General features: G+C 50.8%; 1 protein-coding gene across 5 annotated transcripts in view; it reads right to left on the bottom strand.

Annotated features, from left to right (window-relative positions):
• Positions 1–394: 394 nt before the first annotated feature.
• The window catches only part of PARVB (parvin beta), a 117142-nt gene continuing 94320 nt past the window's right edge, over positions 395–23216 (bottom strand). For 2 of the 5 annotated variants that reach the window (XM_023734609.1, XM_023734605.1), the window contains exons 9-13: positions 18247–18308; positions 15569–15637; positions 12307–12408; positions 1776–1848; positions 401–690 (exon numbers count right to left, since the gene is read on the bottom strand). In XM_023734609.1, coding sequence (XP_023590377.1) covers positions 614–690; positions 1776–1848; positions 12307–12408; positions 15569–15637; positions 18247–18308 — 383 coding nt within the window. In that variant the 3' untranslated portion in view covers positions 401–613. Of the gene's footprint in view, positions 691–1775; positions 1849–12306; positions 12409–15568; positions 15638–18246; positions 18309–23216 lie in introns of all 5 variants that reach the window. The other 3 variants (XM_023734606.1, XM_023734608.1, XM_023734607.1) reach the window with 3 other exon arrangements.

The following is a 23216-nucleotide window of genomic DNA, read 5'->3' as shown; positions in this document are numbered from 1 at the left end:
AATCTCCATTAGAACAACCTTGAGTGGTCAAGAAGTGATAGGAGCCTGGGGTGGACACTCGTGCTGCATTTCAAGCTTCTGAGACTCTCCAGCGAAGTTTTCAAAACTGCAAAGCCCATGTCACTAAAAAGGCCTCGGTTCCAAGGATACTGCAGCCCAGGAGATGTCCCCAAACCAGTCACCCTGAGTCCTCAGAGCCAGCAGTCGCTGCCAAGCTTTGTGGCGTGTGTCGGGACACCCGTGGTCTCCAACTGCTCCACTGAACAGGATTCAGGGTGCCCCCCCTCCAGTGGGCTGGGAGGTTTGGCTTTGGGCTTGTTTTTCTCTTTTCATCTTTTGATCAGAGCAGACATCAACTAACTCAGCATCAGGGGAACGAGGTGGCAAGAAATCACAAACACAGAGGCGTTGCTTTTGAAAATCCTGCGTGTTCAAAGTCTCCCCCCCACTGAGGAGCTCCACGGGATAGGGACAGTAAAGAACAACAACCAGAATGAAGGGCAGCGGGGAAGGACCGCACAGCCTGGGTGGGAAGCCACAGGCGCCTCCCTGGGAAGCACCCGCCACAGACACCCTCTTCTTTCCGGAAACCGTCCCTGCGACGTCTCTGCCATCACTCGACGTTCTTGTACTTGGTGAACAGGTTGTACAGGACCCTCAGGGTGGACTTGAGGTCCAGGTTCACCACATCTGCGGGAGGAAGCAGAGAAACCCATGGGCCCTGGCATCCTCTCTCCTGAGTGCCCAAAAGGCCCGTCCACCCCTGGGGCCAGCGCTTCACCAGTCAGCAGGGGCAGTGGGCTCCCTGCAGAGGCCCTGGCCATCCTCCCCAGTTACTGCTGACTCTCTTGAAACCAGGGGTGGAGGGGAGGCCCTGGTGGTTCAGTGGTAGAATATTAGCCTTCCATGCAGGAGACCCAGGTTCGATTCCCGGCCAACACACCTCATGCACAGCCTCCACCCATCTGTCAGTGGAGGCTTGTGTGCTGTTGTTATGATGCTGAGAAGGTTTCAGCGGAGCTTCCAGGCTAAGACAGACTAGGAAGAAAGGCCTGGTGATCTACTTCTGAAAATCACCAATGAAAACCCTATAGATCACAGTGGTCCAATCCGCAACCAACCGTGGGGATGGCGCAGGGCCCGGTGGGATTTTGTTCTGTTGTGCATGGGGTTGCCATGAGTCAGGGGCCAACTAACAACGCTTGAAACTGACCCCCCTCCCCGGCTCCAGTGCCCACTTCATGTCCAGGACACGCTGGGCAGAGACACACAGCCTGCTGGGCAAGCCCCCAGCACACGTCCAATGTCCCTTAGTCCCCTAGTTCCTTAGTTCTATCAGGACCTGGCTTCTATTGTAAGGTACCTAGAAGGGGCCTCCACAGGGATGTGACCTGCAGAGTGCCTGCTCACCAATGGCCCTGCACATGGGCACCAGGGGACATCCACCCCAACACTCATTACATCTCACTAAGCCGTTAATACATTTTCAAGGCATGAAACAGAGTCTGCAGCCGGAGCCACCAACTGGAGAGGCACTTAAATCCCGAGATCCGAGGGTAGAGGCCCCCCTCTTCAAAGTCAAGCGGTTATTAGCAAACCAGCACCGTCAGCTCTGCCGGCACAGGCCCCTGGCCTCCCAGATGAGGGTTGAAGTCAGCAAAACCTGGCCTTTGATTCTAGCCAAGCACAGCAGGCTGTCAGCTGCTTCTAAGACCTGATTTTTCTCCCCTCTGCCCCCCTGCTGTCCCAGGGGACCCGGGTCAGGAAGGCATTACCTTCAGGGCGAGCCTTGGGTTTCTTGAGTCCTCCGTCCAGCATCAGCTCAAAGGCGAACGCCACGTTGTGGACCTGCCCGGGAAGCGAGAGTTAGTGTCGGTGCCCACGCTCTGCAGCCCACCCCACCACACCCACTGTGCTCCTGGGAGCAGGTGGGACCCAACAGGGGTGGAAAATGGCTTCAGAATCATGGCGTCAACAAGGACCCGGAGCACCAGACGGGGCATGGTGAGCAGGGAGACGTCAATGAGGCTAACACAGTCTCTAGATGGCCCCACTCCTCCACCGGTGACCAGGGACTACAGAGATGCAAAGGGGCAGAGTCTGTCCTCGAGGGCTCGAGGCTCCCAAGTGCCCGCACAGCCCCAGGCCCTGGGCACAGCCACATGGTGAAGAAGTGACAGTGACCCATTTTACAGACGGGAAACTGAGGCTCAGAGAGGACGAGTCACTTCCGAAAGGCGCCAGCCACGGGCACTGTCCCCAGCACAGAGTGGACACCCCGTGTCTGTAAGGGCCTTAAAGCACCAAGCATGGGTGGGACGGCCTTGCTGGGCCATCAGCTCGGCTGGGTCCTCTGCAGGACACGGTGCTCCCGAGGGCAGGGGCAGTCCTGGCCCTGGGCAGGCCGCACGGCCTCGTAGGAAGTCAGCCAGATGGTGGCTGCGAGTTTCAGCCTGCAGGACCCTGGTCCTGGCCTGGGACATGCAAAATGCCAGGGAAAGGTGGACATGTCCCCAGCCCGCACATGGTTTGTGTCGGAAATTAAAGAGCTTAGAACCACTCCGCCAACAAGGATTCTCGAAGCTCCTACTCTGCTAATGGCCGCTGAAGAGGTTGAAAAGAAACACCTGCTTCGCTGCTCTTGAAGTCCGCCTGAATCACAGGAGGCAGGGCGATCACCCCATCACCTCCCCGCCTCCTTGTCTCCGGCCAGCGGCCAGCGCAGACGGGGGCGGGAAAGGGCCACCAAAAAAGGGGGAAAATATACTTCAAAGTTAGAAACTTCAGGGCTCTTGGAAATCAGATATCCTTTAAACACTAGTATTTTGAGGATTTCAGTGTAAATGAGTCAGAAACATGGATAACAATTGTACTTGCAATGTGGTTTCAAAATTAACATTGGAAAACAAGCTGAGAGGCTGTGGGGAAGGCTCCGGGGCCCAGCGGCCGGTGGCACGGGGCAGGGTGCACCCTCGGCCATCAGCTGGGTGCCTATTGAGAGCCGATTCCAGCGTGGCCAGTGGGGGGTGGGCAGGGTATTCGCACCCAGGGCCAGGGCAGGGCTGTGTATGACCAGACAAAGGCCCTGCCCTCGGAAGCTTCTGGGCTGTTCGGAAGGCAGACTTGGAAAGAAGCAGTGAAAGTACCAGGTTCAATGTCAACGTCTCAACCTGTAGTGCAAGGAGCAGCTTGGGGGACCGTGTGGGGTGTGGGGAAGGGGCTGGGGGAGACGATCAGAAATGGGAAGGGGTGTGAGCTAGAAGACGGCCATGCTGTAGGCAACACTAAGTTGGACTGGACTAGGGTGTTGGGCGCCCACTAGGCGAAGGGTGCTTTCGGCACAGCCCTCACTCCCTCTCCCAAGGTGGGGCTTATCTCCATTTTTCAGAGGAGGGTGCCGGGGCTGAGTCGGGTTAAGATGTCTATACCCAGAAAGGCACAGAGTGTGAGGAGTAGGAGCCGGGACTCAAACCCACTTACGTCTGGATTCAAAATCTGTGCCCTCCAAAGGAGGACTATCGTACGGTTCCGTTGACACGAAATGTCACAGGCACAGAAAGCAGCTCAGAGGTCACCAGGGGCGGGAGGGAGGGATGGGGAGGCATTCTTCAACGGGTACTGAGTGACTACTGCGGGTGATAAAAATGTCTGCAGACAGATGGTGGTGAGGATTGCATGACACGGTGAACGCAATGCATGCTGCTGAATCGTACACTCAAAAGGTTAAAATGGCAAACTTTATGGTACACATTTTACCACAATAAAAAAAGAGTTAAAAAAGTCTGTGCCCTTTCTCCAAAAACATCCTGCCCTGGCCCCACCAGTCACCCACACATACACATTCCCACAACAGGCCACCACTAAAATAATATAATTCACACACACACACACTCACGCACACACGCGCACGCACACACGCGCACACACGCGCACGCACGTGCCCTCAACAGGTTTCGAATCAAGATGGAGACACCACAACAGTAAGGAGAGGAGAAAGAGGAGTAAGAAAGTCAGGCTTTGAAGATCCCTCCGCGACAGCAGGCCCAGTCAGCGCCAATTCGGGAAGCGCTCCAAGATCCGCTTCCGGGCCTCCCGAGGTCTGAAGGACCCTCTCCCCAAACACAGCCGGTAATCAGCGGAGGAATGCCCTCGCTTGTCACTCAGAGGAACGAAACCCAGCCACGCTCGCTGGGGAGGGCTGGCTCCAGAAACCGCCCGGGGGTCCCGAGCGTGGTCACCTCCTGAGCCCACTCCTGCCCCAGAAAGAACCGGTTAAGGGGGAAATGTTCCCTCTGAGCCCCATGCCTTCAGTTACTCGGCTCAGCAGTAATTGGTTCTGAAGCAAGATTTTCCCTCTGCTTTCTTCCCAGGCTGAGGAAGCTGCCGGAAAGAAATTGTCACCATCCTCTGCTTGTTATTTCTCAGGACCATGCCGTTGCCCTAAACAACCTTTATGGTCCAGCTGAGACGCTCCCTCTGAGGTAACCAGAATAGGAGGCAGCTTCTATGAGACCTGACAGGAGACTGGGAGACCCCTGAGGCGGGCGGGAACCGGGGCACACTTGGTGCCCCACAGCCCCACATCACTGCTGCAAGCCACCCACACGGGCGGGACTCCCCACTGTCCCTGTTCTCTGCAATTCAAGGAATTTTAGAAAACCTGGCCCAGTGAAGAAAGAATAGAAGGTTCTGGACCAGGAGTCAGTTCTCTGTTTCCTCCTCTGGGAAAACTGAGGGAATCAGAGGAGGCGTCAGAAGGGAAAGCACCTTGTGTTATGGATTGAATCATGTCCCCCCAAAATACGTGTTGAAACCTTAACCTCTGTGCCTGTAACTAGGAGCCTGTTTGGAAATAGGGGTGTTCTTCTGTTATGTCAGTGAGGTCATAACCAAGTAGGGTGGGTCCCGAACCCAATCACTTCTGAGTTATAAAAAGAGTAAGAATGGACACAGAAACATAGAGGGGAAGACAGAGGCCACGTGCGGACTGTCTTCTTGCAAAGCAATGCGAAGGGTTGTCCGCAGGCACCAGAAACCAGGAGAGAGTCCCACAGAAGGAATGGACACGGCCGAGACTCTGATTTGGACTTTTAGCCTCCAGAACTGTGAGACCAAAAAGTCCTCTTCTTTAAAGCCACTCACTTGTGGTATTTCTGTCACAGCAGCACTAGGTAAATAAGATACCTTGAAACTGCAAAGCCCCTTCTGGCATTTTCTTGTAGGAATAACCTTCAAGTCCCCCCACCACACAGAGAAGGACTCTGTAGAAAGATTATCAATGTTCCCGAGGTACTGAGGGCAAAGCCCACTCAGCACAGAATAAAATCCGAACGGTGCACCTGGGACAGTGCATTTGCGCAGTGACCTCGGGGGCCTGAACTGCCCAATCTCACTTTTTAAAAACACAATGCTATTGTTTAAAAAAATAAGCCATTGCTACTGTCTTAGTCATCTGGTGCTGCTATAACAGAAATACCGCAAGTGGATGGCTTTAACAAAGAGAAGTTTATTCTCTCTCAGTCCAGTAGGCTACAAGTCCAAATTCAGGGCGTCAGCTCCAGGGGAACGCTTTCTCCGTAGGCTCTGGAGGAAGGTCTGTGTCATCAATCTTCCCTTGGTCTGGGAGCTTCTCTGCGCAGGAACCTCAGGTCCAAAGGACGCGCTCTGCTCCCAGCACTGCTTTCTTGGTGGCATGAGGTTCCCATGTGTCTCTGCTCGCTTCTCTCTTTTATATTTCAAAAGAGATTGGCTTAAGACACTATCCAGTCTTGTATACCTCATCAATATAACTGCCGCTAATCCATCTTATTAGATCATAGTGATTGAATTTACAACACATAAGGAAATCACATCAGATTACAAAATGGTACACAATCATACAATACTGGGAATCATGCCCCAGCCAAGCTGACAGATATTTTTGGGGGACACAATTCAGTTCATGACAGCTATCCTCGAGGATTGGTGGTTCAGTGGTAGAATGCTCATCTTCCATACAGGACACCTGGGTTTGATTCCAAAACAGTACACCTCATGCACAGCCACAACCCATCTTGTCCATGGAGATCTGCATGGGGCTATGATCATGAACGAAGTCCTGGTGGCTCGGTGGTTAAGAGCTTGGCTGCTAACCAAAAGGTCAGCAGCTGGAATCCACCAGCTGCTCCTTGGAAACCCTATGGAGCAGTTCTACTCTGTCCTATAGGGTCGCTATGAGTCGGAATCCAGTCGATGGCAACGGGCTTAGTTTTTGGTTTATAAACAGGTTTCAGCAGAGTTTACAGACTAAGACAGACTAGGAAGAAAGGCCTGGTAATCTACTTCTGAAAATCAGCCAGTGAAAACCCTATGGATCCTGTCTGATCTGCAACTGATCATGGGGATGGTGCAGGATCTGGCAGCATTTCGTTCCATTGTGCATGGGGCTGCCGTGAGCCTTGCTGCTCTCGGGGCTGCCGTGGGCTCTGCCACGCGTGGGGCTACCGTGAGCGCTGCTGCTCTCGGGGCTGCCGTGGGCTCTGCCACGTGTGGGGCTACCGTGAGCTCTGCTGCTCTTGGGGCTGCTCTGGGCACCACTGCTCTCGGGGCTGCCATGGGCTCTGCCACGCATGGGGCTGCTGTGACCTCTGCTGCTTTCCGCTGCCGTGAGCTCTGCTGCTCCCGGGGCTGCTGTGGGCACCGCTGCTCTCGGGGCTGCCGTGGGCTCTGCCACGCATGGGGCTGCTGTGACTTCTGCTGCTCTCAGGGCTGCCGTGAGCTCTGCTGCTCCCGGGGCTGCTGTGGGCACCGCTGCTCTCGGGGCTGCCGTGGGCTCTGCCACACATGGGGCTGCCGTGGGCTCCGTTGCTCTCGGGGCTGCTGTGGGCTCTGCCATGTGTGGGGCTGCCATAGGCTCCACGGTGCATGGGGCTGCCATGCCCAACTTGATGGCAGCTAATAACATCAGTACCACCCAGGGATGGCAGTTCATGAGGCATCTCCAATTTTTCTCATTGAACCTCCATTTCCTCCTCCAGAAAATGCACAGTCATTGCAAAGATTCCCAGTGCCAGAATAAAGGCCCCTCAGAGTGTCTCGAGCCCACAGGAGATACTGAATCAAAGGTCACCTTGCACCAGCCGCACCTCTACAAAGATTGTCTAAGAGCTGGGGTGCAGGGACCAGCCTGAACTGGGCTCCACTCTACAAGTGGCTGAAGGCTCCCATCTATCAGGTGCTTGTTGCTTAAGAACAACTTCCCAGAGGCTGCTTCAGGAGGTGGGGTGTGATGGCTATGTGTCAGCTTGGCTAGGCCATGACTCTCAGTGGCTTGGCAGATATTATGTAACCACCCTCCATTTTGTGATCTGTTGTGAACAGCCAATCAGTTGAAAGGGGAGTTTCCCTGAGGGTGTGGCCTGCAACCAATATATATGGATGCTGTGACAAAGCTCGCCCTCTCTCAATCCTGCATCTGACTCGTCATCCTCTGACCTCTGGTTCTTGGTATGTGAGCCAGCAGCCTGCTGTCCGACCTGCAGATTTGGGGTTCATCAGCCCCTGCAACCATGTGAGTCAGGAGAAGCCTCCAGCCTGATGCCTGACCCACAGATTCAGGACTTGCCAGTCTCCACAACTGTGTGAGCCATTTCCTTGAAATAAATCTCTGTCTATATATATTTATGTGATTGTGAGGATGGCACAGGACAGGGCAGTGTTTCGTTCTGTTGTGCAAAGAGTCACTATGAGTTGGAACCGACTCAGTGGCACCTAACAACAACAACGCCTCACCAGTTTTGCCCCTCTAGAGAACCCAGCCTAAGACAAGGGGGAAAGATAATCCTGGGGCCGGGGACAAGCCAGGTGAGATAAGAAACCACCAGATGGTTATATGAGCTTGGCCAATTTGCCTAATATTATTTTAATCTGCACTTCCTCTGAGTTCAGTGGGTAGTACCTGGGGTCTTAAAAGCTTTCCAGATGCCATCCAATATACAACTTGGTTTCTAATTGCCTGGAACAACACAAGAAGAAGGAGATCCAGGAATCAGAGAAGGAAACAGTTTGTAGGTCTAATTGCCTCCATGAAATACTACCTCCTTTGCCATGAGACCAGAAGAAACGGATGGTGGCCGTCTACCATTAGTGAACCCTTCTGATCCAAGACCCAACAGATGGATCTTGACCAAAAGGAGGAAAATTGAGGACTGAAACTTCAAATTCTTATTGGAAACCAGACTTACTGGACATGTTGACACTGGAGGGATCCCCAAATCAAAAGTTGCCTAGAAACAACTTTTGAACCTTGAGCCGAAACAATCCCGTGAAGTCATCTTTAAACTAAACAACAATTTAGCTCAATAAATAAAGAATGTATATCTTTAGCACTGCACCCTATTTTAAAGAATTACCTATATGAGATTAAAATGACAACAGTAACTCTAAACCACAGATGAGAACTGTAAGGGGCAGAGAGTCTAAGTTAATGGCGGTGAAACAATATGGGCAGAGATAGGAAGAATGAGGACACACTGTGAAGAATGTAATCATTGTCATGAACTGTACATATACAAATTGTTGCAGGGCAATGGGTTTCTCTATATATGGCCTTCCTTGTGCTGGGTTTGTAGTCCTGCTAAGATGATTTGGTAGGCCACAATCTTGCAAAGAAATTGGTTAGTCTACTATGCAAATAAGGTGTGTAAAACACTTGCAGGGATTGGTCAATTACTATGCAAACTAAGTGGCTGTGGCCTATCTAGGGAGTTGTTTAGTTTTGCCACACTGCTAGGCTTAAAAGAGCCAATCCCACAAAAGCTGGGGGAGACTTCACTACCATCAAGAAGAAGAGCCAGGAGCGGAGCATGTTGTTTAGACCTGGGGTCCCTGTGTTGAGGCCCTCCTAGACCCAGGAGACAGACACAGGTGTAACAGTGAAGACAGTGAGAGTCTGTGAGAGGCGGCAGTGGTACGAGACAGCAGCGGCACGGAACCAGCAGACAGCTGCCACCAGCTCACTGACCCACGGAGCGAGAGAGCTGAGTGCCTTCAGCAGGAGCCTTCCTGGAAGAGTGGGTGCTTCCGGGCACTTACCACCAGAGCAACAGAGCTCTAACACTTACTCAGGCAGGGCTGAGGTCAAGATCGAGGGTGACAGCAGAGGCCGAGAGCAAGGCCCGCCTCCACTGACAGCTATCTTGGTTGGGGCTGTCCTGATTGATGGACTGTATTCTGTCTCCTGAACCGTAACCTGCTGCTTCCTTAATAAACCCCACAATCGTGAGGGTGGTCTGTGAGTTGTGTGCCGCCATTGTAATGAATTATCGAACCCAGCGGAGAAGTAGAGAGAGCCGTGGGAGGGACAGCTGGTGTCAGAATTCAGTAAAAAGGTTGGAGAGAGGAGCTATGTCTGAGCCCCACCTCACAGGAATCAGCATTGGGCTGAAGCTGATTTTGATCTTCCCCCCTCGTGAAGTTAGAGGCCCTCTGGAACAACTGTTGAACAGGTGCATATTTTCTTGTGTGTATTTAAACCAAAAAAAAAGAAATTTCCTCACTCTGAAGAGAGAGCTCGGCTGCCTCTACGACTCCCTTCCAGGAGAATCACCGAGGTGAAGAGTGTGCTGCTGGGATGGACAGCATTGTCCCTAAAATAGCTTCCCTTCACACTACCTATTCAGAAGCGAAGGTGGATGATTCAGGCGTCCTTGCCACCTCCCAGGCCAGGGCAGCAGCTGACAAAGACTTTCATCCTTGCCTCAAAATGAAGAAAGCAGGCCGGGGCGATGCCGCCTTAGCTTTGAGAGAAGCCCAGCTCCAGACCTCCAGGCTCAATGCATCATGCCTGCCAGCCTGCTCTTAGCATGAACAAAGGAAAAACCTCTCTAAAGAGAGGTTTCTGCAATCAGTCATGCCAGAGTCTGGAAGTGCACGAACCTCTAAACCAAATTATCCGTCTTCTATGTCTAGAATGGCAGGTAAAATACATTTAACATAACATTTGCCATTTTAACCATTTTAAGTGGCATCATTTCCTGCCCAGGTTCTGCCCAGTTCTGCACACTCCCTCGGCCCCTTCTTGCTCCTTCGCTCTCTTGATCCAACGTGGACTCAAAGTTGCCAAGACCTTTCTACTCTGTTCTGATTCCCTCTCAACAGACAAGACAGGAGCACCAGACTGCGGGGTGCCAGGAGTGTGCAGATGGATAAATCCTGGCCCCACAGTCCGGCTGTTTTTGTCTGCCACCACCGGCTTACATGGTCTGCCTCCCAGACCTCCCGCTCTGACACTTCAGGAATATAAAATGTCAGCGGCCTGTGAGTCCACACCAATATGGACAGGGCATGAGCCAAGTTTTTGAAGGCAGTGCCCCAGATACGGTTGCCGAACTCCGGGAGCCTCAGGCAGGAGGCAAACTAGAAGGAAGCCCACTCACCACGTGGACAAAAGTGTAACCAGCACGTGCCAACCCCAATCTAAATGAGAGGCCCTGGGACCCAAGCCATCTTATTTCAGGAATTTTCCTAAGTAAACAATCCAAAGGACTAGAACAAAAACATCTAAGAAGACATCCTAATGCATTTGTTGTTGTAATATTCCAGCTGCTTTATATACGTATATATAAACCATTGCCATACAGTCTGTTCTGACTCACAGGGTCCCCAGAGGGTTTCCAAGGCTGTAAATCTCTACAGAAGCAGACTGCCACAACCTTCTCCTGCAGGGCCGCTGGTGGTTTCAAACCGCTGACCTTTCGGTTAGCAGTCAATCGCTTTAACCACTGCACCACCAGGGCTCCTTTTGGAAGGATAGATACCATCTATTTATTAGATCCATATGCTAGGAACTGAGCTAAACTACAAAAGGTGATTCAATCCTCACAATCAACCTTTGCCCTTGTTGGTTGCCGTGGGGTTGACTCCGATGCACAGCGAACCCGTGTGTGCAGAGTACAACTGCTCCACGGATTTCAAGGCTGTGACCCTTTCAGAAGCAGATCTCCAGGCCTAACTTCCAAGGCACCTCTGGGTGGGTTCAAACCGCCCACCTTCTGCCTACCAGTCGAGCGCGTCGTCATTTGCGCCACCCAGGGACTCCTGCTTTATATTTTTAACCGACTTTATGTTTTTAGAGTGGTTTTACGTTTACAGGAAAGCTGTGCAGAAAGAATGAGGGGTTCCCACTTGCCGCTCCTCCAGCCACGCTGCTATTAGCACCCTGCGTTGTCGTGGTCCGACTGTTGTTTTGTGAATTTTCTTCTGGTAGAATATATCTAACCTAAACTTCACTGTTTTCACCATTTTAAGTGGCATTCATTCATTCGCCACGTTGGACAACCATCACCACCAGCTGTCTTTCAAAACAGTTCATCACCCCAAACAGAAATTCTGGGACCATTAAGTGGTAACTCCCCCTTCAGTCCCCCATAACCACTCATCTACTTTCTATCTGTACCCATTTGCCTGTTCTAGATATAGCGAAACCTGCCAAAGCCGGAACCTGTGTAAGGAAGAAACCTGTCAGAGCAGGAGAACTCCAATATTTTCCACTAAAACGAGCAATAGAAAGAAAAGTGGTAAGACTGTGCCCCGTCAAAGGCGGAAAACTTGCGAGACCCGGAAAAAACAGGCAGTCCCGTCAAGTTCCGGCTCCCACAGGTTTCACCGTATTTCAAATCAGCGGAATCCCAAAATATGTGACCTTTCATGTCTGCCTTCTTCCACTCAGTATAACGTTTTCATTTGTCTCTATGGCTGAGCAACATTTCACGGTATGTGTCTACCACGTTGTGTTTATCCATTCATCTGCTGATGGGCACTTGGGTGGTTTCCACCTTTTGGCTATTGTGAATAATGCGGCAATGAACGCTGACCCTCTTGTTTTTAATAAGGAAGAACACAGAAAAAAAACTCGATTGCTCAAGAGCAGGGAACAATGAAGACGCTGGCAGCAGGGCCACCTGAAAATGGTATTTAGGAAGTGCACGGAGCGACAGGCACAAGCAGACGTGGCGTAAATATGGCATGAGAAAGGAAGGATTTTCAACTGTCCTGACGCTGGGCTGTAATTATTAAAAACGCCAGAGTCCCATGGAAAAAAAGCCAGACAGGTGCAGGGTAACCACACCCTGGTTGGGCAGGGCATTGCGGCTGGGTTTCTTCTCCCTTTACCTCCAGCGACATCCAATTGCAATGCCACTTGTTGTGAAATTGTTATGTTTTGAGGAACGAAGGCGGGCTGCAGGAAGCGCTGTCAGGATATTCTATGCTGTGCATTTCCACAAGCTTTTCTCACGCCACCACTGAGGACTGAGACAGTCCACGTACCTTCTGGTCAAAGCTGTCTGGGGTCAGGTAGAAGTTGTGGAGAGGGACAAAGTAGTTTTCCAGAAGGCCCATGAGCAGAACCAGGTACACGCCATCTGCAAACTGAAGAGAAACACCTGGTCAGGTTTCTGGGAAGTGTCTGGATCGGCACATACTCTGCGCCTATTCAGGAGGAGGGAGCTATTTTAAAATATAACCATCCAGCTCTCCTTTTATTCTGGCTGAGAATCTCGAGCCAGCAGGTAAAGGAGCAGGTGCAAAATGCCAAGCTCAGGGCCTTGGGGCGTCTCTCAGGACCTGGGCTTCTCACTGGCTTCACACATGCACACACACACTCGCACGCACACGCACACACACACGCACACATGCACACATGCCTGAGCAAGCATTTGAACTCTTGTCTCTCTGACTCCCGTGGCATCAAGATTTAATGATTAATATATTCATAGTGGTTAAGAGCTTGGCTGCTAACCGAAAGGCTGGCAGTTCAAATCCACCAGCCACTCCTCGGAAACCCTATGGGGCAGTTCTACTCTGTCCTATAGAGTCGCTATGAGTCTTCATTGACTTGACAGCAACAGGTTTGGGTTTTGGTTTTATACTCATAAAAAATCCAAATTCCTTTGCAACAAAAGAAGACAATTCTCTGCATTGCTGTGGCCAGTGATCTTTTCTTGTGGACCATGGTTGAAAATATGCCTAAGAACTCTAGATAGTGGGAAGATATAAAAAAAAAAAGAAGCTACTGAGTAAAGAAAGTTAAGTGCACAGTTAAGTCCCCGTCTAAGATGCTGCGACTGTCAGCACTGGGGATGGGGTCTATGCCGGAATGACAGTCAGCTGACAAGGATGTTCTCCCCGTGCTGATGAGAACAGCTGGTGCTCAAGCCTTTCTGGCCCTTACAGTGTGTCCTGCCTTTGCTGTAACTCCGTGTGTAAAAGTTGATCCTCGGGAAATAAGCAGGCAAGGGCACAAAGAGCTGTGCACCCATGCTCCCTGTACTGTTCATTACAGGAGCAGAAAAACGTCCAGTAATAAGGGATTAGTTTACCGAAGGGCAGCGGAGCCTGACAACTGGATGTGTGTTCGACTCACGGCAACCCCATGTGTGTCAGGGAAGAACTGTGCTCCATAAGGTTTTCAGTGGCTGATTTTTTTGGAAGTAGATCGCCAGGACTTTCTTCCAAGGCACCTCTGGGTGGGCTCGGACCACCAACTTTTCATTTAGCGGTCGAGCACAGTAACTGTTTGCACCACCCAGGGGCTCCTACAGTTGGATAGAAGGCAGCCATTAAAAGCGATAAAATAGATGGGTAGGCAGATAGAGAGAAACAGACAGATAGAAAGATAGATGGATAGATAGACTGATAGATCGACAGAGCATCAGACAGAGGGTGGGACAGAAATACATACACCCACACATACTCACACAAAAACACGCCCACAATATATTTAGTAACAAAAAACGCATTACAAAACAGCTGTCCAGTGTGATCCACTGTCGTTGATGTACATAGAATATCTAGAAAAATACGCATCCAACTGTTAAGCATAGTGATTACCTCTGGAGGGTGTGATGGGGCGGAGAGGGGAGGGGGAGAGGTGGTAGGTAAGGTGAAACTTTTACTTTTCACTTAAGCAGACCTCCACACTGTTTATATATCAAACAGCAAATAATCAGAGGCTAAATGTGCGACATTGGTCAACTTCTAAAAAGAACATGTGTTTGCAAACAATCCATACATAAATATGGCCAGACCAGACCAGACCCATTGCCATCGAGTCAATTCCAACTCACAGTGACCCTATAGGACAGAGTAGAACCGCCCCATAGGGTTTCCAAGGAGAGGCTAGTGGATTTGAACTGCTGACTTTTTGGTTAGCAGCTGAGCTCTTAACCACTGCACCACCAGGGCTCCATACATAAATATACACATTAAAAACGGATGATTCCACTTTCAAGGCAGCCCCACTGTTGCCCACGATGAACCACGTGCATGTAGAGAAAAGGTCTGAGAAAAAGCTCACAGCAGTCACCTCCAGGTGGGGGGATTACAGGAAGTTTTTTATTTGTTTTGCTTATCTGCATTTTCAGACATTTCGACAATGAACCTGAATTGCTTTTTTAATTAGAAAAGCAAATGAGAAAAGTGAAAGAGAAAGAAGTGAAAGCAATCACCCAGGGGCTTAAAAAGGATCAGCTGTGCATCAGAGAAGTCTGTACCAAGAACTCAAAAGACTCCAAATTTGAGCACCCGCTAATCCTGGGAAAATTGTATTTTGTCTTGAATGCTTGCCACGGGCTCAAAAACATATTTTCACTGTGCTACTTTAGCTTTGAGTGTGGGGAAGAGGTATGCTTTATACACTTGATACAAGAGAAATACTTCGTACGTATTCTTTGGATGGCGTCCCTGAGTGTTGCAAACGGTTATGCACTCAGCTGCTAACTGAAAGGTTGGCAGTTCGAACCCACCCAGAGGTGCCTTGAAAGAAAGGCCTGGTGATCTGCTTCTGAAAGGTCACAGCTTGGAAAACCCTACGGAGTAGTTCTACTCTGCACACATGGGGTCGCCATGGGTCAGAATCAACTCTATAGCAACTGGTTTGGTTGTGGTTTTATTCCTGGGATGGATATTTATCAGGCGTTTGCTAGGTGCTGGCCACAGTGCTGAGGGCAAGGACTGCAATGGAGAGCAGAAGCAGAAGAGGACAGAACGTTCTAGGCTGAGGGACCTGCACGTGCAAAGGCCCTGCGGTGGGGACGACGTGGTGCCTGGGAGGGTCTGAGAGAAGGCCAGGGAAGCTGGAACTGGCTGTGCGATGGAAATTCCTTGTTAGGTGAACAAAAGGTGGCCAACTTTGCCACCACATCCACCTGGGGATCAAATCCATCAGGGACCAAGCCTTCTGCAATGCTCTTTTTCCTTTGGAAAACGTGTGCAGAAAATGCCCCGTCTCACTAGGCAGCGAGATGGGGGCTCTCGGGGAGAGCCTGGGAGATAATAGAAAGCGCTAAGCCAAAAACCAAAACCAAACCCACTGCCATCGAGTCAATTCCAGCTCCTAGTGACCCTGTAGGACAGAGCAGAAGTGCCCCATAGGTCTCCAAGGCTATAAATCTTTACGGGAGCAGACCGCCACGTCTGTCTCCTGCGGAGTGGCTGCGGGGTTCAAAGCCCCGACCTTTCAGTTAGCAGCTGAGTGCCTAACCCACTGTGCCACCAGCACAAAGGATCCTCAACACAAGACACTCTGTACCTGGCTTTCGAGCTCCGTCACTTCCAAATTCAGCTTGTTCAGGTGCTTATTCGCAAACGTGATAAGAGACTGTCAGGGCAGAAAGACACAGGGAACAGTGAGTGACAACGGTCAGTCCCCCCCGGCGGAGGACACCCAACACGTGGCATCACCAGCTTGGTGGGACGCCTCTGTAAGGTCCTCTGTCGCTACACTAAAAGGCCCGTGTTTAAAACGAAAAGCTCTTACCTCCCCTCGAGTTTTTGTTTTCCTTGTGGTGAGCAGAGATACAGCAAAACATTCGCCCTCTCAACATTTTTTGCCTGTACGACTCAGTGACATCATCGCGTTTATCATGTCACGCAGCCCTCACCACGACTCATTTCCAAATTTTCCCACCCCTCTTATCAGAAGCTCAGTGCCCCCGCAAGCAATGGCTCCCTCTTTTCCCCCTAATGCTGAAATCTATCGCAGCTGGCAAAGAAAACACACCTATTTATTCCTCAGTCCACATGGACACATGCTTATCCATGCAGTCACGCAGAAGAATAACCACTGCCTTAAGAAGGATAAAACTGTGGGGGAAGGTAATTACAGTGTTAAATGTATCCTAGGTATAACGCTGAACGACGACATCACATGTGGAAGACCGCGAGGAAAGGCCTCCTCGGGCCGTGTCCACCACTTTCAATAAACGGAGAACCTCCACCCCGGCCTGGCTGCAGGGCAGCGGGGTGCTCGGAGGCCTGTGACCTGCGCGCCAGGCTGTACCGCTTCTCCACCAAGGCAAGCGTTTAAAACTGCTCACTGGTAACTTTTCTTAGCAATCAAATCCAACTTTAATGGCGATGCAATAATGCTACACTTCACTCCTGGAACTGATTCATTTCCTCGTTCACTTATTCAGCTTCCTCACATTTACTGAGTACCTACTATGCACCCGGCGCTCTGCTTGGTGCTGGGGACATAAAGACAGAGTCCTGCCCTGAGATCCTGCAGCATGGCTGTGCGTATGCACACCGTGTGTGTGTGTGTGTGTGTGTGTGTGTGTGTGTGTGTGTGTGTGTGTATGTGTGTGTGTTTCCACGTGGAACATGCAACGTGAACCATGCAACACGCATGTGGAACACGGAAAGTGAAACCAGCAACGGGAAATGTGCAACCTGGACGGGAAGCATGTGTGTGCAACAGGTAACATGAAACAGGCAACCGAAACGCGCGTGTGCAACATGCAATGTGAAACGTGCAACGTGCACATGAATCGTGCACAGAGGGGAGCTGTGATGAGCAGCACAGAGCATCCACTGAACTGCTCTGTCAAGGTCCGCGGGGGCCGGTGTGGTGGGAGTGGGGTGGGGGAAAGGGACTGCTCTGAGGCTCCGAAGTATGTTCCTCACCCGAGAAGCAACCCCCCGGTGCACTTGTGACAGTGCTAAAAACGCTCCATCCCAGAAGGGCCCCTTGCAAAGTGCTTCCAAGAACTAATGACCTCATTATCCAAGCCCAGACCAACATTTTCCAAAGCAGGTTCCAAAGGAATCTAATATGTTCGCCCTCAAATAGATAAATAAATCCCACTACCATGGGCTGCCAAAAGAACGAACAAATCTGTCTTGCAGGAAGTACAATCAGAATGCTCCTTAGAAGCAAGGATGGTGAGACTATACTTTGACATATTATCAGGAGGGATCAGTCCCTGGAGAAGGACATCATGGGCCAGCGAAAAAGAGGAAGACCCTCAAGGACATGGACTGACACAGTGGCTGCAACAATGGGCTCAAGCATAACAACGATTGTGTGCATAGTGCAGGGCCGGGCAGTGTTTTGTTCTGTTGTACACAGGGTCGCTATGAGTGGGAACCAACTCGACGGCACCTAACCACAATAACATCACGGATACATGTGGAAAATGCTCCCTTCCAAGCCCCCTCTTAGAGAACTGCATTGCATGGCAGCATATTAAAGGCCATGAGAAGTCCTGCAGTTAAGAAACCTGTTTGGGGAAAATGTCCTAGCAGAGGAGAGCAGACATAATTGTTCCTCAGGTTCTACAGGAGGGAAGGAGGAAGGGAGGGAGGGAGGGAGGAAGGCGCATCCATCCATCCATCCTACCGCTGCCACCCCAGGGAGCCGCCTGCAGGTGCTCAGATAACTCTGTGCGGGTGAGTCTCAGTTCCCTTGAGGGTTGGGGTCGCACACTTTTCTCCACCCGTATGTTTGCCAGCCGGCTGCCCGGGCTGATGAAGGCCTGGTTTGTGCTCCTGTTTGCAGGGGCAGCAGCCAAGACTGCAAACCTAGCAGCTGTGACGGCACAGCCCATGTTTGTTTACTGGGCAGGCTGTGAATGCAGCTTCATGGTAATGAGGCCGGCGAGAGTCAGCAGGCTGACATGCTTAAAAACATTTCCGCTCTGGAAAAAAAAGCCTCGAGTCGGAATTAACTACCATGCGGCGCCGGCTGGGTAATTCACTCAGCAGAAGTGAGGCGGGTGGGCAGGAAGATACCCAGGGCGCAGAGACGTTGAATTAAAAGGTGCTAATTTTATGCACTGCAGTTACGTTTTTGACTATAATTACATTTCAATCCATGTGGCAAACATTTCAGAGATTTCAAACGTTTCCCCACCTTCTTCCCAGCACGGAGTTCATGCTGTTCTGGGCCGGGGATGAGAGAAACAGAAAATCCAAAGGCAAGCTTACCTTCTTCACCACGCTGAGCTTGTCTGGGGCGTGGTCGAAAAGGGTGTCGAAGGCATCCCGTTCTTCGAGACCATGCAAGGAAAACACGAGGGGAGTTTACTGGAAACGTGTCAGAGTCAGTTCCAACTTATGGTGACCCCGTGTGTGTCAGAGGAAAACTCAGCTCTATAGGGTTTTCAACGGCTGTGACCTTTCAGAAGCAGATTACCAGGGCTTTCTTCCGAGGCTCCGCTGGGTGGGTTCAAACTGCCAACCTTTCGGTTACGACAGTTAAGTGCTTAATCGTTTTCACCACCCCGGGACTCCTGGGGACGCAAACTCACCACTGCCATTGAGTCGATTCCAACTCTTACAACCCTGTAGGACAGAGCAGAACTGCCCCATGGGGTTTCCAAGGCTGTCATCTTTATGGAAGCAGACTGCCACATCTTTCTCCCATATGGTGCGGCTGGTGGTTTGAACCACCCACCTTTCGGTTAGCAGCGGAGCACTCAGCCACTTCGCCAACAGTGCTCCTTTGACTCCTAGGTCCAAACCCATTGCCATCGAGTTGATTCCGACTCATAGTGGCCCTAGAGGATAGAGTAGAACTGCTCCACAGGGTTTCCAAGGAGCCGCTGGTGGATTTGAACTGCCAGTCTTTTGGTTAGCAGCCGAGCTCTTAACCACTGTGCCACCAAGACTCCTTTAACTCCTAGGTACAGTCCCTTTAATTCCTGCCGGAACTAAAGGGTCCACACTGCTGCTGAGTCTCAGCAAAATCAAGGAAAGGTACTACGCTTTGGGGGAAAAAAATAAGTTGAACTAGATGTTGTCTTGGCAGAAGTCCAGCCAGAAGGCTCCTTAGAAGCCAGGATGGTGAAGCTTACTTTGGACACGTTCTCAGGAAGGACCAGTCCCTGAAGAAGGACATCATGCTTGGTAAAGCAGAGGGTCAGTGAAAAAGAGCAACAACCTCAGCAAGATGGATCGACACAGTGGCTGCAGCAATGGCTCAGACACAGCAACAACTGTGGGAATAGCACAGGGCCTGGCAGCGTTTTGTTCTGCTGTGCGTAGGGCCGCTATGAGTCAGAACTGACTCCATAGCACCTAACAACAAACAAGAGCAGATGCTTCTAGAAGGTTCTTTCTGAAAAAAAATTTTTTTTTTTTTTTTTAATATGAAATACTTGGCTAGCACTTCAAAACATCTGCCGTTATCACATCCTAGGGCTGGAGGCGTCCCTGACTGTCTCCCTTAGTAAATAGGACCACCGCCCCCTTCCCTGCCCCATCCAGCCCCACTGCCCCTCACCTGGGCAGCAGCAGCAGCCCCCTGCCCAAAGGGTCTCCCTCCTCCACTCCTAGCCCTCCTATCCATTCCCCCCAGCAGCCAGATGGAGCCCTTTAAAGCGTAAACCAGATCATGCCTCCCCGGTCTCCACCTCCTGCCCTGGCTAAAACCCTCCAATAGCTCTCATCTCTCTCAGAATAAATGATTCTCTCCCACAAACCTGTGGGGTCCACGGGACTCAGCCCCCTGCCCACCTCTCCAGCGTCATCCCCCAGTACTCTCCCTCCCAGTCTATACCAGCCCCTCATCACACTGAACACACACCTGCCTCAGGGCCTTTGCACCAGCTGTCATGCCCTGTCCCCTGGCCCAGAACCCCCCAACAGCTTCTCATCACTCTCAGAATACACTCATTCTCTCCATGGACCTTTTCAGCATGAGGACACTGGAGGCCGTCCACCGGGCTGCCAACTGATAAGAAAGACACAGGCTGGCTGGGGGCATGGGTTCTAGGCTGACCACATGGCAGGGTCGCACGGAGGCTCACCGGGAACTCTGCAGCCCCACGCAGAGGACGCAGTCAGTGGGAGCTGCTGTCAGGGCAGAGGGTGAGGGGGCACTTGGCAAGGAGCCCCCAACTCTGTCCCCAGGGAGGCCTATCCCCCAAGGTTCCAGGGGGTAGTGGAAGCTCAAAGGACAGTGGCCAGCAGGGAAACCCATTACCAGCAGGCCTCCATTGTGGAGCCCAGGGAGCTGGGAGGCTGAGCCTGCAGGGGTGCAGTGAGAAGGCTCTTCCAGCCTGGCTGGGGTGGCCTGTGCCTCCCTCAGTGAACGCCCTGGCCTGGCCTCACCAGCCCAGGGTGGCGGGAGAGAGCCCATAGGGAGAGCGAGGAAGGGGCGATGAGAGAGAGCAGGCGAGTCCACTCCAGGTAAGCCGACAGTCCCCAGGAGGGGACAGCTGGCCAGGCCTCTCCTGGGGGAAGCTTCCCCCACCCTCTCCCTGTGCCTGGGCCCAAAGGGAGGTGCTCAGCGCCCAAGGGTGAGTGCCCCAGGAGCCGCTTACAGCCCAGCTCAGCCCAGCCCAGCCTGCCCAGGTAGCCTCTGACTTGGCCTTGGACGTTAAGGAAGGGAGTAGAGAGGACAAGAGGAAGGAAAAGTGTGTGTGTGTGTGTGTGTGTGCATATGGCATGTGTGTATGTGTGGTATACATTTTGAAGAATGGGAATTCCAGAACACTTACTTGTGCTCATGAGGAACCTGTACATAGATCAAGAGGCAGTTGCTCGGACAGAACAAAGGGATACTGCGTGGTTTAAAGTCAGGAAAAGTGTGTGTCAGGGTTATATGCTTTCACCATACTTATGCAATCTGTATGCTGAGTAAATAATCCAAGAAGCTGGACTATATGAAGCAGAATGGGGCATCGGGATTGGAGGAAGACTCAGTAACAATCTACGAGATGCAATCAACGCCCATGGAAGCAGCAGTCAAGAAATAAAACGACGCATTCCATTGGGCAAATTAGCTGCAAAAGACCTCTTTAAAGTGTTAAAAAGCATAGATGTCATTTTAAGGACTAAGGTACGCCTGACCCAAGCCACGGTATTTTCAATCGCCTCATATGCATCTGAAAGCTGGACAATGAATAAGGAAGACCGAAGAAGAATTGATGTCTTTGAATTATGGAGTTGGTGAAGAATATTGACTATACCATGGACTGCCAGAAGAACGAACCAATCTGTCTTGGAAGAAGTACAGCCAGAATCCTCCTTGGAAGTGAGGATGGTGAGACTTTGTCTCGTGTACTTTGGACATGTTATCAGGAGGGACTAGTCCCTGGAGAAGGACATCATGCTTGATAAAGTGAGGGTCAGCGAAAAAGAGGAAGACCCTCAACGAGGTGGACTGACACAGTGGCTGCAATGATGGGGCTCAAACAGCAACAATTGTGAGGATGGCGCAGGGTGTACATGAGGGTGGTTATGAGTCAGAACCGACCTGATGGCACCTAACAACATGTACCTATGTGAGTGTGTGTGGTGTGTGTATGTGTGTGTACGTGTGTAGTGTGTGTGTGGTGTATGTATACATGTGGGTGTGGGACAGGGTGGGAGCCCTGGTGGCGCAGTGGTTAAGAGTTCAGCTGCTAACCAAAAGGTCGGCAGTTCAAATCTACCAGCTGCTCCTTGGAAACACTATGAGGCAGTTCTACTCTGTCCTATAGGGTCACTATGAGTCGGAATCCACTCAACAGCAATAGGTTTGGTTCTGGTTGTTGTTTGGGGAGGGAGTGTGTGAGTGTGTATATGTGGTGTGTGTGTATATATGGGTGTGTGTGTACATGGTGTGTATATGTATGTATGTGTGTGTGTATGTTTGGTACGTGCATGTGTGTGTGAGGTGTGGTGTATGTATAATGCAGATATCGGTGGGAGTGTGTATTCATGTGTGGTATTTGTATGGATATGTGTGTGGTGTGTGTATATGTGTGCGTGTGTGTATGTATGTGTGGTGTGTGCATGTATGTGTGTGTAGTGTATGTGTATGTGTGGTGTGTGTATACATGTGTGTTGGGTGTGGTGGGGAGTATGTATGTGTGGTACGTGTGTGTATATATGAGTGTGTGTTTGCGTATATATGGTGTATGTGTGTGCGTATGTATGTTTGTGTGTGTTTATATGTGGGTTGGGGGGAGTGTGTATGTGTGATGTGTGTGCATATGTGGAGTGTGTGTGTGGTGTGTATATATGTGGGCTGGGTGTAGGAGGGAGTGTGTGTGTGGTGTGTGTATATGTGGGCTGGGTGTAGGAGGGAATGTGTGTGTGGTGTGTGTATATGTGGGTTGTGTGTGGGAGGGAGCGTGTACATGTGGTGTGTGTGTATATTTGGGTTGAACGTGGGAGGGAGTGTGTATGTGTGGTGTGTGTGTGTGGTGTGTGTATATATGGGTTGGATGTGGGAGGGAATGTGTATGTGTGGTGTGTGTGTGTGTGGTGTGTGTGTATATGTGGGTTGGATGTGGGAGGGAGTGTGTACGTGGGGCGTGTATGTATATATGGTGTATGTGTGGTGTGTATGTATATATGGAGTGTGTATGTGTGGTGTATGTATATATATGGTATATGTGTGGTGTGTGTATATATGGAGTGTGTGTGTGTGTATATGGTGTATGTGTGGTGTGTGTGTATATATGGAGTGTGTGTGGTGTGTATGTATATATGGAGTGTATGTGTGGTGTGTGTGTATATATGGCGTATGTGTGGTGTGTATGTGTATACGGAGTGTGTATGTGTGGTGTGTGTGTATATATGGAGTGTGTGTGTGTGGTGTGTGTGTATATATGGTGTATGTGTGGTGTGTATGTATATATGGAGTGTGTACGTGTGGTATATGTGTGTGTATATGGTGTATGTGTGGTGTGTGTGTATATATGGTGTATGTGTGGTGTGTGTATATATGGAGTGTGTATGTGTGGTGTGTGTGTATATATGGTGTATGTGTGGTGTGTGTGTATATATGGAGTATGTATGTGTGGTGGTGTGTGTGTATATATGGAGTGTGTATGTGTGGTGTGTGTATATATGGAGTGTATGTGTGGTGTGTGTGTATATATGGCGTATGTGTGGTGTGTATGTATATATGGAGTGTGTGTGTGTGGTGTGTGTATATATGGCGTATGTGTGGTGTGTATGTA

The sequence above is a fragment of the Trichechus manatus genome, unplaced genomic scaffold (genome assembly GCF_000243295.1).
Source record: "Trichechus manatus latirostris isolate Lorelei unplaced genomic scaffold, TriManLat1.0 scaffold00069, whole genome shotgun sequence".
NCBI classification, from domain to species: domain Eukaryota; kingdom Metazoa; phylum Chordata; class Mammalia; order Sirenia; family Trichechidae; genus Trichechus; species Trichechus manatus.
The sequence above is the reverse complement of the archived record's forward strand: the minus strand, read 5'-3'. Positions and strand labels throughout refer to the sequence as shown.